Source organism: Sander vitreus, chromosome 9 (genome assembly GCF_031162955.1).
Source record: "Sander vitreus isolate 19-12246 chromosome 9, sanVit1, whole genome shotgun sequence".
Lineage (NCBI taxonomy): Eukaryota > Metazoa > Chordata > Actinopteri > Perciformes > Percidae > Sander > Sander vitreus.
Window position 1 is genome coordinate 8,905,182 of NC_135863.1, and position 22,851 is coordinate 8,928,032.

At 41.3% G+C, this 22,851-nt stretch overlaps 2 protein-coding genes across 2 annotated transcripts in view; one reads left to right on the top strand and one right to left on the bottom strand.

Moving 5' to 3' along the window:
* Window positions 1-13,992, top strand: part of hmcn1 (hemicentin 1) — an 82,391-nt gene extending 68,399 nt beyond the window's left edge. The window contains exons 77-107 of the mRNA XM_078258576.1: window positions 6-170; window positions 468-575; window positions 775-912; window positions 992-1,126; window positions 1,498-1,767; window positions 2,145-2,335; window positions 2,531-2,744; window positions 2,892-3,026; window positions 3,439-3,629; window positions 3,781-3,862; window positions 4,106-4,375; window positions 4,541-4,711; window positions 4,805-4,975; window positions 5,347-5,517; window positions 5,627-5,797; window positions 6,007-6,177; window positions 6,325-6,495; window positions 6,589-6,735; window positions 6,903-7,040; window positions 7,209-7,330; window positions 7,606-7,843; window positions 8,065-8,127; window positions 8,400-8,519; window positions 8,612-8,746; window positions 8,837-8,950; window positions 9,134-9,259; window positions 9,396-9,524; window positions 10,708-11,076; window positions 11,295-11,414; window positions 11,516-11,642; window positions 12,821-13,992. Coding sequence (XP_078114702.1) covers window positions 6-170; window positions 468-575; window positions 775-912; window positions 992-1,126; window positions 1,498-1,767; window positions 2,145-2,335; window positions 2,531-2,744; window positions 2,892-3,026; window positions 3,439-3,629; window positions 3,781-3,862; window positions 4,106-4,375; window positions 4,541-4,711; window positions 4,805-4,975; window positions 5,347-5,517; window positions 5,627-5,797; window positions 6,007-6,177; window positions 6,325-6,495; window positions 6,589-6,735; window positions 6,903-7,040; window positions 7,209-7,330; window positions 7,606-7,843; window positions 8,065-8,127; window positions 8,400-8,519; window positions 8,612-8,746; window positions 8,837-8,950; window positions 9,134-9,259; window positions 9,396-9,524; window positions 10,708-11,076; window positions 11,295-11,414; window positions 11,516-11,642; window positions 12,821-13,187 — 5,240 coding nt within the window. The 3' untranslated portion in view covers window positions 13,188-13,992. The remainder of the gene's footprint in view (window positions 1-5; window positions 171-467; window positions 576-774; window positions 913-991; window positions 1,127-1,497; window positions 1,768-2,144; window positions 2,336-2,530; window positions 2,745-2,891; window positions 3,027-3,438; window positions 3,630-3,780; window positions 3,863-4,105; window positions 4,376-4,540; window positions 4,712-4,804; window positions 4,976-5,346; window positions 5,518-5,626; window positions 5,798-6,006; window positions 6,178-6,324; window positions 6,496-6,588; window positions 6,736-6,902; window positions 7,041-7,208; window positions 7,331-7,605; window positions 7,844-8,064; window positions 8,128-8,399; window positions 8,520-8,611; window positions 8,747-8,836; window positions 8,951-9,133; window positions 9,260-9,395; window positions 9,525-10,707; window positions 11,077-11,294; window positions 11,415-11,515; window positions 11,643-12,820) is intronic.
* Window positions 13,993-15,231: 1,239 nt separating this feature from the next.
* Window positions 15,232-22,851, bottom strand: part of arpc5b (actin related protein 2/3 complex, subunit 5B) — a 174,358-nt gene continuing 166,738 nt past the window's right edge. The window contains exons 2-5 of the mRNA XM_078258596.1: window positions 20,210-20,398; window positions 18,709-18,780; window positions 18,319-18,495; window positions 15,232-17,536 (exon numbers count right to left, since the gene is read on the bottom strand). Coding sequence (XP_078114722.1) covers window positions 17,474-17,536; window positions 18,319-18,495; window positions 18,709-18,780; window positions 20,210-20,350 — 453 coding nt within the window. The 5' untranslated portion in view covers window positions 20,351-20,398 and the 3' untranslated portion in view covers window positions 15,232-17,473. The remainder of the gene's footprint in view (window positions 17,537-18,318; window positions 18,496-18,708; window positions 18,781-20,209; window positions 20,399-22,851) is intronic.

The following is a 22,851-nucleotide window of genomic DNA, read 5'->3' on the forward strand; positions in this document are numbered from 1 at the left end:
TCTAGTTCCTCCATCTATAGCAGATGAACCCACAGAGCTCGTTGTAACCAGACTGTCCCCGGTGGTCATCGCCTGCACTGCATCTGGCGTCCCAGTGCCCACAATCCACTGGAGCAAAGATGGCATGAAGCTTCCCAAAGAGGGACAGGGCTACAGCATCCTGCCCACAGGTTAGAATCTGAATTAATGTAAATAGTACAAAACTTTTATTTGTTACAACTTTTCAAACGACCATCCAAAATTCTGTAATTGCTAGCAAAATATGTTGTCACATATGACATATATATCACATACTCTTTTATTAGTATTAATAATGTTTTTGTATTCAGTTAATTCTTCAACTGGACTCAAAAGATACCTATTGCTGTGATTTATCTAATACAGCAGTTAAGATTATACTAAGTGATAAATGTTTCAGGTTACTTTATTAGCTTTATTAATTATGTTGATTGGGTGTCTGTGCTCAGGTCCAGTAGAGATCATCTCAGCTGAGCTAAGCCATGCAGGACGCTATTCGTGCACGGCCAGGAATGCTGCAGGCTCCACCCACCGCCATGTGCAGCTCACGGTGCAGGGTGAGAACATCCTGAGAAACAATATATCAAGAGACACACTACTGTTTAGGGGCTGTGTAGAGTGCAAAAAGCCCAAAAATATGCATTGTTTACAACTTAACTGCATGGTCAGTGATAAAAATAATACAATGGATGAACTTTGCATTAGGCTATGACTCTGACGTGCTTTTACTTCATTTTTTCCCATCCCTCTCCTCAGAGCTCCCAGTGATCCAGTCTCATCCCTCCACCCTGGATGTGATCCTCAATAACCCCATCACTCTGCCCTGCAGGGCGACAGGCTTGCCCAGACCGACCATCACCTGGCAGAAGGAGGGCATCAATATACCCACCACAGGTAATTAATCCTGTCTACGTGTATGTGTCAGTAATCATAAGTTATCAGTCATAATATCATGTCTCTTGCTTCATGCCAGATGGAAGTTTCACAGTGCTGCCTAATGGAAGTCTGCAGATCGCTAAGGCCTCTGTGTCGGATTCTGGGACATACATATGTGTGGCTCAAAACCCTGCAGGCACTGCGCTGGGCAAGACCAAACTCAGAGTACAAGGTGGGGCACACATTCAAGTCAAAGTAACCTGACTAACAGATGTATGATGCAATTATTCAGTAGTTGTGTACAGGGATGTAAGAACACCTTACAATCAAGGGTATTCTGATACATTACGCCTGCATTAAGACTTTTGAAAAAATAAAAAATATATTTCAATTTTGCAACATAAAACAGAACTGACTGTCTTGAATAAATTCCCTTTATCCTGATACTGTAGGTAACAGTTATGTGTCTTACAAGTTTGAACATGCACTCCCTTCAGGCATCTAAATCCATGTTTAGCAGCCTAATTGCTTATTTTGCTAATGTTGTCAATACATTTAAATGTTTTGACTCCATGTGGTTTTTCTATTTGCTGTGTCCTGCAGTCCCTCCGGTGATCAGCTCAGAGACTCAAAAGTATCTGGAGCCTGTGGACTCCTCTGTGACGCTACACTGCCAAGCTGATGGTTCCCCACCCCCCTCTGTCACATGGCATAAAGACGGGCAGCCGCTGACTGAATCTGTACGCCAGCGGGTGCTCAGTTCAGGATCCCTGCAGATCTCCTTCATCCAGCCAAGCGATACTGGACGATACACTTGCACTGCTGCCAATGCAGCGGGCACTGTCAGCATTGTGATGAGTCTCACAGTACAGAGTGAGTTTCAGTCAATACAGTATTTCAAGCCACATCACTGAACACCACACACTATGTTTGTATAATAATAATTTAAAACCACAATTCACATACCTAAAGTACTATTTCTAATTGAAAAGATGATGTTGCTACTTGGCCCACCACATGCACTTCACTAGGTACACCATTTGTGATTGCAAGGAATTTTTTATTGTACAGCATTTTCCTGATCTTAAATAAGCGATCCAGCTAATTTGTCTCAAAATGTAAAATGTAGTGTACAGGGCATTAGGGGCTGCCAATCCCCTCTGTGATTGTATATTTTATAAAACCATAACAAGACTAATCTTTAAAAAAAAAAGGGTTAGAAAAAAAATTGATAATGACTTCCTTTGCAGTCCCACCTTCCATTCGTGGTGGAGAGCTGGAGGTAGCAGTGGTGGAAAACAATCAGGCTCAGCTGGTGTGTGTGGCGGAGGGGGTCCCTCAGCCCAGCCTGTCCTGGGAGAAGGACGGTAATCCTCTCAGTGAAAGCACAGGGGAGTACACAATCCTGCCCTCTGGAGAGCTGATTATAGACATTGCTCAGGTAAGGGAAACATAAGGAAAACAATAAATCATCTTTCTGTTTGTTAATGTCTGTAGATTGCTGGAAAGTGAAATAGGCTCGTATTAAATTTAGCTTACAGTAGGTGGCTTAAGTGGCTTGTCTTGCATCAAAAAGATGCATTTAAAGATTTTCTGAATGCTACCACTCTCCTCATCTCCCCTCCCTCTGTACCAGCCTGACGATGCTGGAAGTTATTCGTGTGTTGCCACAAATGCAGTCGGACAGGACAGTCGGACAACGACCCTGTCTGTTCATACTCACCCCCTCTTCACTGAGCTGCTCGGAGATGTGGCCCTCAACAAGGGAGAGCGCCTCCTACTGGCTTGTGGCGTCAGTGGCATCCCCCCACCTAGAATTACATGGGCCTTCAACAACAACATTATCCCAGGTATATAGCAAGGTCCCCATTGATTAGGAAAATGTTTTGAATCTTATATCCCCCCCAATTATGTGGCTATATGTGATATATTAGATTAAAGACTTTAAACTGTGTTTTTCTCGCATTGTCTTTTACTGCCTTCGGTTAATGCTTTAGTTCACTACGACCACATGAACGGCCACACTGAGCTGGTGATAGAGAGAGTGAGCAAAGACGACTCTGGCACCTACACCTGTGTGGCAGAAAACAGCGTAGGAATCATTAAGTCACTTGGCTTTGTCTATGTCAAAGGTAAAACCACACTGCCATGAAACTATTTCACTTAGCTTCATTTTACTGATGTCCCCCTATTTAGCATTTAAAAGCAGTGTATAAAGATGTATTAAATGGTTTATAACACATTTAATGTAGTTGTAAACAGATGTATGTAATGTATTTGTTAACAAATACATTATGTGGGCACAAAGTGGATGCTGGTCTATAAACAGTTAATGAATGACACTATAGTTACATACATTACAACTTAAAAATGTCCTTATAGCTGCATACAACTGCGTGTGTTTTAAGCCATTTATTAAATGTTTGTATGCTGTTTATAACTGCTAAGTAGGGGCATTTAAAGTAAAAAGCTACCATGTAACTCACAACTCAACCCTAATCAAGTGATGTGTCCATGATGTCAACTTGTTCTGTCTGTCTCCAGAGCCTCCTATCATCGATGGGGACCTTCACTCCAACCGTATTGAACCCCTTGGTGGTAATGCCATCCTGAACTGTGAGGTCCGGGGAGACCCCCTGCCCACCATCCGGTGGAGCAAAAGCGGGATAAATGTCCAGATCAGCAACCGCATCCGTCTGCTGGACAACGGCTCTCTTGCCATCTATGGCACAGTGGTAGGAAAACACATGAGACTGAGACCACTTCTGTGTAATACTCAGTAATAATGTTGACTTTTCAAACAGGCATTTAGAAGTATATACATATTTTGGAACTTATTTGTAAACGTATTATGATAATGAACTGTGTTTTCATTTAATTTTATAGAGTGAAGATGCAGGCAACTACATGTGTGTGGCAACAAATGATGCCGGGGTGGTGGAAAGGAGTGTCACCCTTACCTTGCAGAGTAGGTGTCTTTATTCTATGTCAGTCCTATTTAGCATAACATTTAGCATTTGCTACATAAACAATGTGAAAGTTGTTTAAACCTAAAAGACTACTCCTGCGATTTAGTATTGCACCTTAAACAGTGAAAGTATCAGTAGCTGTTTTCTTCGTGCTCCTTGTGTCTAGTAAACTGGTTTTGATGTGTGACATCATTGTAATTCCTCCTTAAAGGTTTAATCAAACGGATCTGCCTTTCTTCCAGGTGCACCCACTATCATAGTGGAGCCAGTGGAGACAGTGGTAGATGCTGGATCCACAGTTGTGCTTAACTGTCAGGCAGAGGGTGAGCCTACTCCCATGATAGAGTGGTCCCGCCAGGGGCGCCCCCTGCTGGGCAACGACCGCTTCTCGACTCTGTCCAACGGTTCCCTCAGGATCAGCAGTGCCCAGAAGGAGGACACAGCTGAATATGAATGTGTGGCAAGAAACTTGCTGGGATCAGTGCTGGTCAGGGTCACTTTTACTGTACGAGGTGAGCTGGACTTTGTGGGGAATCTTTTCGTTCTGTGATATTTTTGAGTCAACTTCCATTAAAAAATATATTCATTCTCTTCTATAACCTCCTCAGTGAAAGCAAAAACAAACAATCATCTAAATTGACAAGTTAAGTTTACCGTGCATTCATTTGTTTTTCCAGTTCATGGGGGCTACTCAGAGTGGGCAGAGTGGGGTCGTTGCAGTGTGTCCTGTGGTGTTGGGTCCCAGAAGAGGCTGAGACAGTGTAATAATCCTCTACCTGCCAATGGAGGACGTCACTGTGCAGGATCAGACACAGAGACACATAGTTGTCAGGGAAAGCCCTGTCCAGGTGAGAGTGCTTTGATAAGTCAGTACTTGTAAAAGAGACTGTGTGCAAATAGCACATGTGGTAACAAAGGGCTGTACCGTTTTCCCTCTGCAGTGGATGGGAACTGGTCAGAGTGGTCTCTCTGGGAGGAGTGTTCTCGTACTTGTGGTCAGGGCAACAGAACCAGGGTCCGGACCTGCAGTAACCCTCCAGCTCAGCATGGAGGCAGGCCTTGTGAGGGGAAGGCAGTGGAGGTCATCATGTGCAGTGTCAGACCTTGTCCAGGTGAGTGACCAAATACCTTTTCTGTAAATGCAGCAGAAGACTGTCAGCTGTATGAATAGATGGTATGATGAGGTGCACCTGGCAGGAATGATTGTCTAATCTCAAATGGATGTCCCATACAAACATTTGTTATCTAAAAATCTCATATTTGTATATTATTACACTTTTCTCAATTTCTAAATACTAAAGTCAACTGCCCATAATAAATTGCACATTTACCATAGATGTCGAATAAATGTTGAGGTGTAAAAAGTATAATATTCATATTCAAGTACAAATTCCTCAAAATAGTACTACTAATAGTACTTTAAGTATACGTATGTCATATGTGACTATAGGCCTGTATACATTGACTGTTTCCACTCCTGCAGTGGCGGGTAACTGGGGGTCTTGGCTACCATGGAGCCCATGCAGTGAGACCTGTGGTAAGGGCATGCAGTCCAGAATCCGCCTGTGCAACAACCCCCCTCCAGCATTTGATGGGCCGCGGTGTGAGGGCACCGACACCCAAACACAAGTGTGCAAGGAGAGACCTTGTCCTGGTGAGGGCTCAGTGATTGAACTTTGCGGTAAAATCAGATTGAAAGAAATTTCAAATAATGAAGTCTAAGTGACTGATGCTCCCGCTTCTTCTTCTCTTGTGCCCTTCAGTGGATGGGAAGTGGTCCTCCTGGGTGAGCTGGGGAGCCTGCAGTGTTTCATGTGGAGGTGGGACCAGACAGAGGACACGCCTCTGTGCCAGCCCCGCCCCTCAGCATGGTGGCAGGCAGTGTGAAGGCAACGACGTGCACATTGACTTCTGTAACAGTGACCCCTGCCCCAGTGAGTCATACTAACTTTTATTCAGTCGTACTGGTTAGATTTTACAAATGCAAATTCTTTTACTTTACAGGAAAAAAACATATCTCTATATCTGTGTATTTATCTGTATATCTATTTGTAAAAATGTCTTGATTCTTCCCAGTAAAGTACCTGCTCTTGTATGTCTTTTTCCGTTTCTGCCTTTGACATTTTGACTTTCTTTCTCTCAGTCAGCGGTAACTGGGGTCCATGGAGTAGCTGGGGCAGCTGCAGCAAGACATGTAACGGAGGTCAGATGAGGCGCTACAGGACATGTGACAACCCCGGACCTGCCAATGGTGGGAGAGCATGTGCAGGTGCAGATACACAGATACAGAGATGCAGCACAGCCAACTGTCCTGGTGAGTCAGCATGTTTAAAACTTTTTTTAGATTATCCCAAAAAGACTAAATTGCCTCTAAAACTCAGATTATGAGGTAATTAAAACCGCCCTGCTGTGTGTCTGTTTTACGATGATGATGTTTGTTTTTGGGGGTATATCATTGCAGTTGACGGTAACTGGGGCTCATGGCAGCCGTGGGGAGAATGCTCTGCTTCCTGTGGGGGCGGAGAGAGGACACGTGTCCGTCTCTGTAACAGTCCGTCTCCTAACAACGGTGGTCGGCCTTGTCCAGGAGACTCCTCTCAGCTGTCCAGGTGTAACAGTCAGGCCTGCCCAGGTGAGGCATTTTTGTAAATATATATAGATTGTACATGTGTGCAGTCGAGTGCAGTTCTCGACACGTTCTCAAATACTATCTTTTTCTTGTTAGGTGGACCCCAGAAGGCACGAGGAAGCATCATAGGGAACATCAACGATATTGAGTTTGGCATCGGCATCCTCAATGCCACCATCACAGACAGCAAGTCTGGCGGCAGAATCATCAAGGCCACTATTACTAATGTACCAAGGACATTAGGTCAGTTTTCCAACAGTTTCATATGTTTAAATATTTTACTTTTAGATGAGATGTGCACCAAATAATACGTGTCTCCATTCAACTAGTGCACCTAAGTTGTTCTCTTGAACTTTCTCATATATCTCGTAATAAATGAAATATGCCCTTCTTTTCCCTTTAATTTCAAGGTCCTGCAATGAGAAAGCTCATCTCAATCTTGAATCCTGTCTACTGGACCACTGCACAGGAAGTAGGAGAGGCTGTTAACGGCTACACTCTAACAGGAAGCATCTTCAGACGAGAGACACAGGTGGAGTTTGCCACAGGTAAGAGTGGACAGGCCGAGGTGCTACTGTATTATTACTACAATGTGAGCTATTTATATAATACACATTGTGGGTTCAATCTGGTGCTTGTTGTGGACTGATGGTTTTGGATGTGAATAATGTTAGTAGGGGGAAATGTGACAAAGATCTGTGGTGTAATCTTGGTAGGTGAGATTTTAAGGATGACCCACATTGCCAGAGGCCTGGACTCAGATGGAGCGATGTTACTGGACATCGTAGTGAACGGACACATCCTGCAGCTGCCCTCACATGCTGACATCAGCATCAAGGTAAATAAATAATCTATGCAGGTGATTAGACTTTGTGGCTTATTGGTAGGTGTTTTTATTACTTAGTTTCTTTAGATTAGATTTCATCTTGTGTAAAATCAAGGGGAACAGCAGTAAAAAAACAAACATAACTCTATTTTAACCAGTTTACTACAAATCAGATATCCATTACATCACTGCATAACCTTTCATAAACAATGCCATATTGTGGAGCTTAGCTACAACATGTCAAAATACTTTAAAGCTGCCTCACATGTACACTTTGTTTGACTCAGGACTACACGGAGGATTACATCCAGACAGGCCCAGGCCAGCTGTACGCTCTGTCCACCCGCATGTTCAGCATCGACAGGGAGAGTGTGCCCTACTCGTGGAACCACACCATCTCATACGACCTGTCAAAGGGCAAGATGCCCTACCTCGTAGAGACACTGCATGCCACAGCCATCAGTGCTAACTACCACCCCCTGGAGGAGATGTTGGAGTATAGCATCCAAGCTAGTATCGCCAAGGGTGAGAATACTGGTCTGTAAAAGGACTGAATGTAGGAATAATATTTTGATTATGGGTGAGAGATGGACTGAAATAGGCTACTAACTTAATAGGCTTAGTATTTTTCCTCTGTTGTTGCTTAGTAATCCAGTCAACCTTTTACATCTAATCTTTCTTTTTTCCTACATATTTTTGTCTCAACAGTAATTTAAATTAATGATGAAATGTTTACATGATTCCAGGTGATCGCAGTAACCAGTGTCCTCAGGGATTCACTTTGGTGTCTGCTGGTCCCTACTGTGCAGGTAATGTTTATCACAACACATTATGCTGTTCCTAACTCAGTAAGAATCAGTTGAATCAACAACATTATAGTCTATGGCTAGTTAATAATAGTGGTATGTTGAGTTAAAAGTCTATTTCAGAGTTGCTTTCAAAGACACATAGTGGATTTAAAAGCACCTTTAAATGATTTAACATCTTATCCTAACATACTTAGCAGAACTTCCTCATTGTTTGCTTAAATCTGTTCTGATTGTTGCAATATTGTTGTCAATGTATCATTTATGTGCTGTAGATGAGAACGAGTGTGAGGTTGGGAAACCCTGTTCTCATGCCTGCCACAACGCCATGGGCACCTACTACTGCTCTTGTCCCCGAGGCCTCACCATCTCAGCTGACGGCAGGACCTGTCAGGGTACACAACTCACTTCTGAATCAGTGCTGTCAACATTAATATTAAACACACAGGTCCTTGTTTAGATAATTCAATGCTCTTCATTCTCGTAGACATTGATGAGTGTTCACTGGGCGGGAACGTGTGCCATGATGGACAGGACTGTGAGAACACTATTGGCTCTTACCGATGCGTCATGCGCTGTATGCGCGGCTTCAGGAGAACAGCCGATGGTCTCAGCTGCACGGGTACACCAACAAGCTTTATTGATCAGCTGAGCATTTGTTGTGAGTGTTGCTGATGTGGAACTTTTTACGATTGTCTTATTTGTTGCTCAGATGTGAACGAGTGCCAGGAGTCCAATCCGTGCAATCAGCACTGTCTGAACACGATTGGCAGCTATCGATGTGCCTGCGAGCCGGGCTATCAACTCAGGAACCGACGCTGTATAGGTAAGACAGCTACACCTCTCCATATAGTGCTTTATCTGTATTATTCATAATAGAAGGTTACTATTTTTGGCCTTTTTATATAATTGCATTGCTTGAAAAATACAGTCAGATGCCCTCACCTAAAATAATTTCCTTGAAGAAACTTGTTCTGGATTTGACCTCTTCTCCCATTGATCACCCCAGATATAAACGAGTGCAGACAGAGGGTTTGTCGATCAGATCAGCAGTGTAAAAACACACGGGGTGGTTACACCTGTATTGACCTGTGCCCCAATGGTATGACTAAAGGTGCCAATGGGACATGTGTAGGTGAGTATTCACAAACATACAGTGTTCCTTGTTAAGCCAGAGAGCATTTGCTGAAGTAAACAATATTAATAACGTACAGACTGGGAGAGATTTTAGTTCTGCACCATGAGTTACTTCTGTATCCTTTGTGCTGTAGACATCGATGAGTGCAGAGATGGCACTCATCAATGCAGATACAATCAGATCTGTGAGAATACCCGAGGCAGCTACCACTGCACATGTCCACGTGGTTACAGATCTCAAGGAGTGGGACGGCCCTGTCTCGGTACGTACATCCTTTATGTCTCTCATAAACACAACAAAACATGCATCCAAATTTGTATGACATTCAAAGGGCTTCATTTGCAGTGATCAGGCAGGTGATACTTCCACCAAACGGTGTGTAATTAGCTGAGGATATTTGTCAAAGCATACAGCATGTTAATCAATTAAAAAGTGTAAAACATTTTTGCAATGCTCTTTCCTTACTCTTCCAATCAGTTTGTTCGCGTCTGCCAGCAAACTTCTCTCTTTGTGTCAGTGACTCATTCCTGTTGAAAAACTTATATAATAAATAAATAAGCTGTCATCTGCAACGTAGCACGGACATTCTGCCAGTGCTTGCTTGCAACTCTAAAATGCTGCAATTAAAACCGCTGACTAACACATAACATTAAAGCCCCTGCAAAGATGTAATGCATGGTTTCAGGTCCTCTAAAGCTCTACATTAATGCTGTGTCTTCTTACACTGTCAGATAAGAGTATGAGAAAGGATAGGAAAGGACTACAGAGGAAGGGAAAAATAAATGTCTCCTTCTTTGATGCATCAACCATAAAAAGACCAGCACCATGACCTCACCTCTGTCACTCTGTTTCCCCCACTATCTTCCAATTTTTTTTTAAAGTTTCCTTTATGTTTGGATCTGGCTATTTCCTGGAGTTGCTTTGTAATGGCATACATTCACCGTTGCCCTCGTGACAACATTAACATTGTACACTGATGTCTGTCTTTGTGAAATATTCATCTGGCATGTATTGGATTTCTTACCTGGTATCATATGTGAATTATATTTAATATAATTTCTTCAGATAAAAAGTTAAGTAGTTTCAGAATTGAGTTTTAAGTTATTATCTTCAAAGAATTTTTTTTACATTTAATTTGATATGAGAGAAAATAATCTCAGTCTCTCATTCAAATGACAGATGTATTTATAGTCTCAATACATTTCTGTCTTAGGGACATGAATATGTATTGTTGTACAGTGGGGTAATTGACATATACCCTTTTTTCCCCCCTCATTCTCATCTCCCTCCTCTATTTTCATGGCCCCCACCACCTCATTTGTTCTTTTCATCCCTCTAAATATCACCTTTTCCCATTACTTCATGCATTCTTTTTGCACCTTTTTTCCTATCAATCTGTCCTCTTGTCTTTTCCTGCTGCTGGTCTTTCTTTGTGCTGAGGGCAGACATAAATGAGTGTGAGCGGCTTCCACAGCCCTGTGCCCACCAGTGCATCAACACGCCTGGCAGCTTCAAGTGCACCTGCCCGCCAGGGCGCCACCTTCTGGGTGATGGCAAATCCTGTGCTGGTCTGGAGCGTCTGCCCAGCTATGAAAGTTACTCATTCGGCTACCAAACATCACAATCCTCTCCTGAGCACAACTCCTACCAGCGACTGTACCACAACTTGGCCTCTCAGAGCTACCACTCCTACGCAGCCACCGCAAGGGGGCGCAACAGGAGCCAGAGCCGCAGAGAGACTCCCGTACATTCCTCACAGCAGGGCTTCCTCGCTTGTCAGCAGGGGTTTGAGTCCAGGGGTGGCTCCTGCTTAGGTAACAATGGAGGACAGGCAGGGTTAAGATTAGGGAGAGTATGAAAGTTATAGAGTCATAGAGAAACTCTATTTGCTTTGCTGCTTGTGGGTTTAGCTGTAAATATGGAACTGTGAGCTTTGAAAATGTATCTTAATGTGTCATTTATGTTCTCTGATTTCCTCTCTATCATTCTGTGGCTGCTTGTGTGTTTGCGTATGTGTGTGTGACACCAACAGACATCAACGAGTGTGAGGTGAGGGACACCTGTCAGCATGAGTGTATGAACACACCAGGGAGCCACAGGTGTCTCTGTCCTGCTGGTTACCACCTTATGACCAATGGCAAGACGTGTCAAGGTGAGAACCACCAGCTGCTCCCTGTTTCTTTCCATCACCATCATTTTGTGTTCATTATAGCATGTACTGTAATGACGATAAGCTGTTCGCTGTATCGACAGATATAGACGAGTGCCTGGAACAGAACATCCAGTGTGGAGCGAACCAGATGTGCTTTAACATGAGAGGAAGTTACCAGTGTATTGACACACCTTGTCCACCAAACTACCAGAGGGATCCAGCCTCAGGGTAAACATTCACCTTCACAGAAATACACTCAATTAGGATAACCCATTAAAGAAAATTAAATATTAAAGATAAACCGTGACCACAAACTATTTGTTTAATTTAAGGGATTTGCAATCATGGAACAGTTTGTATTTTTAGATTTTTAGTTAATCAAAAAACATTTTTCACGTAGCCATTGTGGTACCATATCATGCAGAGAGTTTCGGATTTAAAGCTACAGTGCGTAGTTTCTGCCGCCATGAGGAATTCTAAGTAACGACAACAAAACTTTCGCCGCGTCCACATGATACAAGCCTTACGTGACCGCGCACATGTTCAAAAATAAACCTTAAAGCTACATTGTGTAAGATTTTCTCCCATCTAGCGGTGGAATTGTATATGACAACCAACTGAATATTACTTTATAGCCCCTCCCATTCCTAGCGCGTTTTAACTCCTACGGAGGCCGTATTATTCCAAGAAGTACGACTTCGTCCGTGAGTGTTCCTTCTAGTGTAATAAAAGCACAACCATGCTATAGTTAGCCAAGCAACTATAAAACTTTGAATTTACACAAATAGGCAGAATTACCTTTTGAGAAGAAAGCAGGCAACTTCGGCGTCCCTTTTTAAAATCCTTGCTCCTTATGAGCTCTTTCCATCTTGGAAAAGCCACTCCAATATTAACTTTGATCTTGTTGCTTTGCCTGTCGCGTTGTCGTTTTAATGCTCTTTTTAACTTCCTTGGCGACTCCGTTATCTTCTCCCCCTCCCTGGCATTCGTCACGGTGCCACTGGGTGTAAAAGCGCGAAAGGCGGAGTATATCCCTCTTTGGCTAATGTATTTTAAAGATGGAGGCGCTACATGGCTGCCGCCATTCGTGCGACTCGCTCGTATGTATTCTGAATGATTCTCAATGGCAGATTCTACGCGTACGAGAATACTTTGATTAGTTGGTGGAAGTAATTACACATGAATGAGCATATATTTGTGTTAGAACAAAGGGGGTTTTGCTAAGAATTAACTCAAAATATTACACAATGGAGCTTTAACTATAAACACTAGGTAGGCACTTGCAATTTCCCTTTACACAATAAAGTCACTCTAACTATTTATCTATCTATCTTAGACAATATTTATTATTTTTCTGCTTTCCCACAGTATACTCAACTGAAATCTGCTGTCTATGTTGTGTCTAGCTTTTGCCTGAAGAACTGCCCACCAAATGACCTGGAGTGCGCACTGAGCCCTTATGCCCTGGAGTACAAGCTACTGTCTCTTCCCTTTGGCATTGCAGCCAACCAGGACCTCATCAGGCTGGTGGCCTACACACAGGATGGAGTTATGCACCCCAGGACCACCTTCTTGGTGGTGGACGAGGACGTCACGTTACCTTTTGCCCTGCGAGACGAGAACCTGAAGGGAGTGCTGTTCACCACTCAGGCGCTACGAGAGCCCCACACGTATCGCATGAAGGTCCGTGCCCTCTCCTACAGCGAACACGGAGGCATCGAGTACCAGACTACCTTCATCGTCTATATCGCTGTCTCTGCCTACCCTTACTGAGAGCACTTTAAATTACACGAGACAAAGGTGTGGTGATGAATTTGCGTCCTAAATGAGTGGGTGTGGTTTTTGGAAAAGCAGCAACATCAGTAAACAAACTGAAAAAAAGACTCTCAGTGTGAGAGAGGCCAGTGAGTACATACAGCCCTGAGGACGTAAGGAAGTAGATTTAAAGTGGATACCTTACATGCCACTAGAGGTTAACAGGTGGCTTGGATAAAACTGGCTATTTATTGGCTCTAATCCCTGGAATCCTCACCTCAGTTTGTCAGAACTTTCTCAGTGAAACATCTGATATTTTTGCCTTGTTATTTCCCCCTGCCCCTTCAGATTTATTTATAAGATCAACAAGATTTTGTTCCTCAAAGCCGAAGCGTCCACCGCTGGCTGGCTCATAAAGTTAGCTTTTACCCTACTCAAGAAATCTTAGCTAGCCTTTTATTTACATCTACCTATTATTAAATTATTGGGAAGTGCTTGAATGAGAAAATGGCCAGTTCCCACCTTTGTTCAGCCCTTGTGTCATCAGTCGCCAAAGTGGAGTTGTGACTGTTCAGATACGGTGCTCATTTTGGAGATTGAAAACTTGACTGTCACATATTCTACATCCTCAGGTAGCGGCCTATCATTCGCACAAGTGCATCAAATAGAAACCCTATCTAATTATTACACTGATTACATCAATGTGCCATATACTGCTCCTTCCAATAGTTGATACCAAGATGTATTTTATTTTTATGACTTGTACATATGTTTTTTTCCGCATAATGTATTGCCATACTGTACTTATTGTACCCATTTTGTAATAAAAATGTATATATATATATATATATATATATATATATATATATGCACTGAAATTAAGCATTGTGTATGTCTGCAGCACTACTGCATAAAACAGCCCTGATCCTTTTAATTAATGAGCAGGTCACATCTGGGAGCAGTGTGAGGAATAGGGAATAAGACAAAGTTATTAAGCTACTTACAGAAAAGTGTAAGAGGAACATGTATGCTCTGGAATAGCCAATCAGAGACAAGGATTTACCCTGTGTCTGCCATATGGTTCTTCTTTTTTATCATAGCATTTGTTTCTGCAAAACAAAATTTAGCATGTGAAATTAACAATCATAATGTATAAATATATAAATAGGGATGAAATAATTGGATAGAAGGATATTTACTTTTATCTTTCACTTACATTGCATTCATAAAGTATTCAGAGCCCTTCACTTTTTTACATTTTGAAATGTAGTGCCTCCTAATTCTCCTGATCATCTCTGAGCTGTTTTTACAGCTTGTTTGGAGTCTCACCTGTGGTGAATTGATTGGACATGATTTTTAAAGGCAAACAACCACCGGTCTGTGGAAGGTCTTACAGCAGACAACACAAGAGCAAAAACTAGCCATGAGGTTAAAGGAACTACTTGCAGAGCACATAAACAGGATTGTGTCGATGCACAGAGCTGGGGAAGGCTACAAAAATTATTTCTGCCGCATCGAAGGTTCCCAAGAGCAGAGTAGCCTCCATAATTCCTAAATGGAAGACGTTTGGCACAACCAGGACTCCATAATTCCTAAACGGAAGACGTTTGGCACAACCAGGACTCTTAGCTGGCTGCCCAGACAAACTGAGCAATCGGGGGGCCCTGGTAAGTGAGGTGACCAATAAACTGACAGGTCACCTGTGTGGAGAAACTTCCAGAAGGCCAAACATCACTGCAACACTCCACTGATCTGAGCTTTATGGCAGAGTGACCCAGGGGACTGGTCAGGGTTGAAGGGAATGCTAAACGGAGCAAAGTACGGAGAGATCCTTAATGAAAACCTCAGGACCTCAGACTACTTCTGTTGATGTGATATGTCAGTGTCAATTTAAACCATTTTAGCATAAGGCTGCAACATAACACTGTAAAGAAAGAGAATACTTTCTGAATGCACTGTAAATCCAAGATTTCAGTTTTAGCAGTAATAAATACAGACCCTGACTTGTATTCACCATACTTTGTGTGCATGTAAAACATCAAAATTAATAACAAAGTAATGATCAGCATTCATATCTTATTTATTTTTGTCAAAAAAGCACAAACATAAAAAAGTAATATCGAGTAAGGCAGTTTGTACATCAGTTTGTTATGTTCCCTCGTCTTCTCGTCCTCAGAGGAAGAGCATCTGGGACTAGAAATACATGAAGAAATCAGGCCGTTCTCCTTTTGTTTTCATGTAAAACTAGACTTTACTGCATTAGAAAAGGAATCTAATGTCTGGATGCATCATCACTGATGACAGTATTCAAACATGAAAACCCATGTTTCAATAACAACTGGTGATAACTCTTGAGTAAAACAACTGTGGTGCGTGTTTTAGAAAAAGCAACATCCATTGGAAAACTCCACTCAGTGTGTGATTGGAAATGAGCAGGAACAAAACATTATGCTGGAACTAAATTCCCCTAATCACTATGTCTACATAATATTTTCAAAAGAGCAACTTTTTGACAGTTACACTTTCCTTTAATGTTCATTTATACTGTTTATAGTTAGAACTCAACCACTTTGTTATAAAAATTCTTCTCCAATACACAAGGGCAAATAATTCATCAATGTAAGCTACAATATTTCCATGAAAGCAAAATAAATCATTTGGCAACAGACGTAATCTACCTGATAAGGCAGATAAAACTTTTACATTTCCAGTTTTCCTGCTTGGGTTATAAAACGTATGGAAATAAAAAGCATATACGTGGTAGTAACAGCATGATTCCTATTGCCAGATATATCCACGTGTGGAGGATCTGTTTGAATCAACGAGCACAATTTGAAACTGATTCAAAAAAAAAAAAAAAAGTTCATTTTTCAAGAAGAGACCCATAACATAAAAATGACAAGTATGAAATGCTTGAGAAAATACTCAAAAGTGGGATCATGCAAACAATATATTTGTTTTAAATCACATATAATTCCCTCTCCGTTTTCAGAGAGACAAAATATTCATTATCTTAACTTAGTCTTTCCTGCAAATCAAGCACGCTGCTTTTGTCAAACCTTTAAAGCAGTGTTGTTAATTTCGATCAAGTAGGGATTTGGCCTTGAAGCAAAAATCACTACTATGAAACAAAACCAAGAGGAAAAGGTTTAACCCTAGATTATTTTTCTGTTAAATACCAAAAATAAAAATAAAACTATCTGAGAAAGGATTCTCAGGGAGACATGTCAGAAATAAATGCAGCTCCTAGAAACGGTACCAGCAGAGCCACATTATGCCTCGTACAGCAGCAGAGGGTGCATGAGAGTCAAACACGAGGGATGTGAGGAACAGTAAAATGGGATTAGTAAGAGTGGCGGTGGAGATGCATCGTGGGTAATAATCCTTAACCGGGGCAGCAGGCAGCGTGAAAGGATGGATGGATGGATGGATGGATGACGCCCCCTCCTCCCCCTTTCCACCCACTCCACAGGGTAAATGGTGACCCCCCGCGAGCAAATCCACCACCCTCCATCTGTGAGTGTGCTTTTTAAGAGCCTCCCACTGCTCAAGTGTTACAGGGAGAGGCAATGAGAGGATATACCGAGGCTTTTATTTCATCGGGAAGTCTCTACTGTAGAGACAACACAAGAGAATGATGGAAAACAAATGCTGAGTTTTTTCTGAGAGAAGCAAAGCTGAAGCCCTCTGTGTGGAAGTCAGTGGAGGATACATTGCTAAGAGTCACACCTGTGATTGAGCACAAATGTGTTGTTCATATATGAGTGTGTAGGTACAGTACTGTGTACAGCAGTGGCTCCCAACCTCTTTGGCTTGTGACCAATAAGAGGTAAAATGATCCAGTAATTCACAAAAAAAGCAAAGATTAATGGAAGGTCTCACATAGTTTTCCTGTAGTGAGAATGTGTTTTTTTTTTTTTTTGCATTTGTTCTACGATGCATCTCCTCTAGGTTGAGAACCATTGGTGTGCATAGAAATGACATGGAGAGAAAGCGGGCTAGTGTGAGTAGATCAGAGAAGCAGCACAGACACATGGGATATGAGGTTCTCTGTAGCACCCTGTGAGAAATATGATTTAGTCGGCTATGATCATTAATGGGAAGAAAGAAGAAAAACTTTTCTTTTTTCTTACCTAATGTGACCCAGATTTGATTAGATTTTTTTTTTTAGCCTTGAACACAGTAGGATCACATTGGGGTGAAAATCAGTTTTTTCCTTTAGTCCCTATGCCATCTGTTAGATTACATGAACAGTGTCCTGTATGTGTCAGTGATGCGGAGTAAACTGATACTCTGCTCCTCTTTTAGACCGTCTTCCTTGCTGTTAGTACCCTGACGATGCTACCCACTCCTCCAGCTGCCAGGGCCTGGAGACACAGGAAGAAAAATATGGTGAGGCTATTTATTTATTTTACAGAAAACGGAGTCTCTGGTAGCTCATGCTGTACGTAGAGTTGTGGCCACAACTAGTCCATCTCAAACTGGCCTGTACAGTCCCACCATGGCCTCAAACTACAGACCCCATACATGATTACAACATTACATATGTTATACTTGTTAATTATCATCATTGATCTGTCACTGCTTCTAAACATGTATCACTTTTCTTTGACAGGTTAGAGTTAAAGTATTTCTAAAGCAAAAGAAAACATCGTCACAGACTTTATGTTTGAACCACTTCTCATTCTCGCTCATGTCAAAGGCACTATGTCTTCAGACCTCAGGCTTGGATTATCCTGGACATTATTTAATTTAAATAAAAAAAATCTGCTTCATCTCAAATGTCAACTTACTCCCTTACTCCACTTGACTCCCTAGGCAAGCCAGTGTTATATACAAAACCAATAAAGGATGCAACAATCAGATTATTATCAGAGCAAATACTGACTTTGTATAGCGGATTGGTCACTGATCTATGTTAAATACAGTTTTTTGACTCATTCATTTTAAAATTCTTTGGTTTGCTCAAGTTGAATGCATTGCATTGTAACAGCGCTTTTTTTATGTTTAGAAGAATATAATTATATACAATGTTTACAAGCCTAAAAAGAAAATGGTCAGTGAAAATCTTTTCTCTAGAGGTTTTTTGGAAAGATTCCTCCTAACTTTGTGATTAGGTCAGACAATGAGGTGTAGCCTAAATATTTACCTTTTCATGCCACTGCAGTAAGACCGCGCTGCTGTTTTCTGACGGCTTCTCGAAGCCCTTGTAGATATATTTCATCAGCAGGTCAACGCCGTTCTTGTCGAGGGACTGCACCCCCTTCTCAATGTCACTGCTCTTAAAGGCGCTGAGCACCTTTAGCACCAAAGCCTCAGCACGATCCTGTGTGAAGACGCGAGTTGCTAAAGAATTATTTACTAGCCTGGTTCCAGACATCTGAATCACTGCCCACATCTCTCTACTGTATATGTCCAAGGTACCTCATCTCACAAATGTCATTTAGAAGTTTCATCATTTAAAAATATAAAAGCCTCCTTAAATGATTAATCACAAAAACAAGAATGTGGCATTATTGACCTAGAAAACCAAACCCACCTTGACGTTCTGGTTCTTTGTGTTGATTGGCGGGTTCTTCAGGACTGCTTGTAAAGCCTCCATGACATTCCCTGTGCAGGGAGGGTTAAGGATGCTACACACAGGGACCCACCTCCTAAATCACAATATTGGTTACAAGCCCAAATGTGATACATACGCCCAGTGTCAAGACATCGCTATTCTGTGTGTTTATGACTCTTACCTTCTGACTTCAATCCAGTCAGACCTCTCAGGTCATCAGTTGGTGGGTTTTCTAACTGTACTTAGAATAAGATCCAGATTCTCCCTGATGACCTGAGATCTGTCACACATGTCTCCACTTTCAAAAGCTAACTCCTCAGGCTTATGATCAGTTACTGCTGAGGTGTGTGTCTGTGTGATTAATGTATGCAGGATGGCAGTGGGGTCTTCGCTGTCCTTAGGTGGGTGTTTGCACATGCATTTCAATGTAAAGCACATTTTAATTTACATGTAATTAAATGTGCTTTTATACAATGCAAATGGCCACCTTAAAAGGACAAGTTCACTTGTACGTCTTAAAACAATACTCCCATGTCCATATGTATATTAAAAGAGTTATTGTTATATCTGCTATATAATTCATCCTGTCCATACTGCCTGTAAAGATATACCATCTTAATCCAACTTGAATGTAATTGATGGACAATCCAGTCCTTGTACTGGCAAAAATACATGCCAACAGTTCAGCAGGAGATAATATATAAGGATACAGTACTTCAGTTAGACAAATCACGTACCTTCCACAAAAAAAACGTCGTTTTAGTTTCTGTGCTCAGATAGTAGCACAAAGAGTGAATGTGTACTCTTCACAACCAGAATAAACCAGTAGGAGCAGCGTGCCATATGGGATTGTACATAAGGACATGTCGCTTTGGTTTTCATGTTCATAACTGGAATATTGTTATTGTCACATTGTATTGAGGTGGGAGGTAACTGTCTTATTCTATGAGGAAGTGCTGCACTTTCTTGCCTTATAAAGGTCTAAAAGACTGAAGCTGCTGGCTACAGACTTTACAGAAACACTTCCAACTAGCCTCTCCATAAACAATTATACCCAAAATGGAACTGCTGTATCAAAGAGAAAACATATTTTAGCACAAACCTCTGCGTCTGCACCACTAATTTTACTAGGCTAGCCTGAAGAAACACAAAGTTGCACCAGTATTGAAAGACAGCGGTTAATAAAGGCTTTATAAGATTTAATGGTGGACTTGTAGTTATGCAAATGCACTAGCTTGCAGTTAATATACATACATCAAATCCTGTTCTGTCTTTGAGCAGAAATCCCTGGAATGCGACAGCAAGGCAAGTCTGGACAGTGACCGGCCTAATTGCTAAAAACGCCCATTCATACAAGCAACAGAGGAAATATGCAGATACATCTAATGTTAAACCCAAAATACAAACACAAACTTGTCGGTTGTTTTCCTCAGAAAATCGTGCATGCTAACAGACAGACTAGCTTATCATTTAAAGGATATTGTCTGATGAGGGAGTCCACCTCTGCCTCGTCGGGACCCAGCTGGTTTTCTCCTCCGTCCTCCTCGTCCACAAATTTGTTCTCGTCGTACTCATCCACGTCCAGTCGCCTGAAGCGGGCATACACAGTGTTCTTTGACATGTCGGCGGCGGTTTTGGGAGTCGAGTTATAACTGAAAAGGACGAGAGTCTTTTTTTTTTTTTACAGTGCTTTTCTTTGATACGGCTGTCACAAACAGGCAGCTTCCTGACTTCCTTTTCCTCTGAGTGGTTTTTGCTTCCGTGTACACGACATCGCCCCCTAGTCTAGTGGACAAAATGTGAAACTGCAAGTCGCTGTGTGTAGTTCCCATTTGTGGCCGCCAGAGGGCAACAAAATATAAGGAATGTAGTTTCAAGTTTCAACAACTGCAGAGAAGCAGTCGTTGGCAATGAAAATCTTCCGTCCAACAATGCTCATTGGATATGTATAAAAAGAAAATCACCCAAGTAAAAAAGCGAATTTAAGACATAAAATAGTGCAAGTTAAAATATAGGGACAAAATATAACATGTTAAATAAAAATGTAAATGTAAATAAATGTATGGTAGACTGTAATTGCAAATGAATGTAGCCTATATGCGTAATGGAATGTAATAAATATAGATATAGAGAGGTGTAAACAGTTTGTAAAAGGCAAAGTAATGGTAATGGTGTGAAAGCAGCACACAATTTAATTCATAATAATTAATCATGAGTCAACACATTTATGACCAAGTACCAAAAGCATTCTGTAATATTCTCTACATATAAAAAACCTCAACATTTCTTTTATTTCTTTATTAAGGCTAATACTTTATTTGTTATTGTGATCCATTGTGATTGTCTTTAAGAACCCCTCCTTGTGTTTGTTGTTGTTGTTACATGTTCAAACAATTTCCCCCCCCCTTTTTTAAAGAAAATAAATACACAAACACAAAACGAATAGTAAACATAGCTAATGACCCATACTCTAGTATTGACAAACAAGCAAATACTAAATGATTAAAGAATAAAATGTATTGTCATTTTACTTGCATACAATTAAATATAGTGATTATTAATCCAAGATAGTGTAACTTGCTAAAAAATATGAATTACAAAGAAATTATTAGTAGTTGTGTGCAAAATTATTTTAAGATGCAGGATCATTAGTAAATCGATAAAGGAAAAAGAAGAAAAAAATGATGTTAAAAAGTTTGACCGTAAACCTTTATAATAATCCAGAGTCTACGTAAATGTCTCTTTCAAGTTTTAAAGCTATTTTTAACAGTGTGACCTGTCAGTGAAACTGTCTCTCCATGCACAGAATATCCACTTTTTGGCGGCAAATGCTACAGCCAGCCAGTTTTTATATTGTTGATTGGTTATTTTAACGAGTAGCCTCACTAAGATCAATATCTCTTTCAAGAAAAACCTGTGTGCATCTTACATTTGGGTATGCTTGTGTTATTTTTATTTATTTTTTCTTACACTGTGCCTGGGCTATACAAGCATAACTTATATATGTGCATGTATACAGTATACTGTATGTTTAAGTGTATATGACAGTATATGATATACGTGTACTTTTTTTCCTTTTATCTGTGCTTTTTCTCTCGGACACCAGTGTTGGGTGTAAGTAACGCGTTACAGTAACGTAACGCAACGTTACTTTTCCCAGGGACAGATTTGACAGCGACACTGCCTTCTCAGCTGCGCGCTCACAAGCTCCACACGGGACGTGACAGAGGCTGGTAGCAGAGGAATCATGGCGAGCGAGAAGCAGCCAAAGCTAACTTTTGAGAGCTTTTTAAGGTTCGTGGCCTTTTGCTGGACGGCGCTCTGAGCCAGGCAGACACAAAGCTGACAACCACAGATGGATGCGGTGGTGATGGCCTCATACATACACGCAGCGGACCGCTGTGGACTTGTGTCGGTTGCACGGACACGCAAGCATTTCCAGAAAAGAGGTTGCATGTGTCTACGACAATGCACGGACCCCGGTACAAGTCGATACAGACATTACATAGTATACACTAACACCGTGTAACGCCGGTGACCTGCTGATGTGCATTCAACCCGCGCTCGTTCCTAATGAATCAGCCGTGAGTAGAGAATCCAGTCTGCAGTGTAGTTCAGACACTTTACTGATAAACCAGAGATTGGCTTTATGGTCAAAGATAGTTTTTGTATAATTAACTTCAGTCTCTGCCAGAGACGCCTGCTTTTTAAAAGTAACGTAAGAGTAACGAGTAAAGTAAAAAGTTACTTTCCATAGGGGGTAACTAAGTAAAGTAACGGATTACTTTTTTAAGAATTAACGAGTAACGAGCAAACACTACTTTTTAAGTAACTTCCCCAACACTGTCTGACACAAATACAGTATGTTATAGCATCCAAGCATATCATTTTTATTTATTTATTTATTATTATGTGTTATGTTTTGTGTGTGACTGTGTGTAAAGCTGTTCGTAGTTTTGTTTTTTTGCTTCTTTTTTTTTTTTAAAAGAAAGAAAAACCTGTGTACAAGGACACACATAAACTGTATAAAAGCATAGATATATTGTTTTCAAGTCTACAAATGAAATAAAGGTTGTCATAGACTAAAAAATGCACACTTCCACACACTGGGGGGCTGTAAAC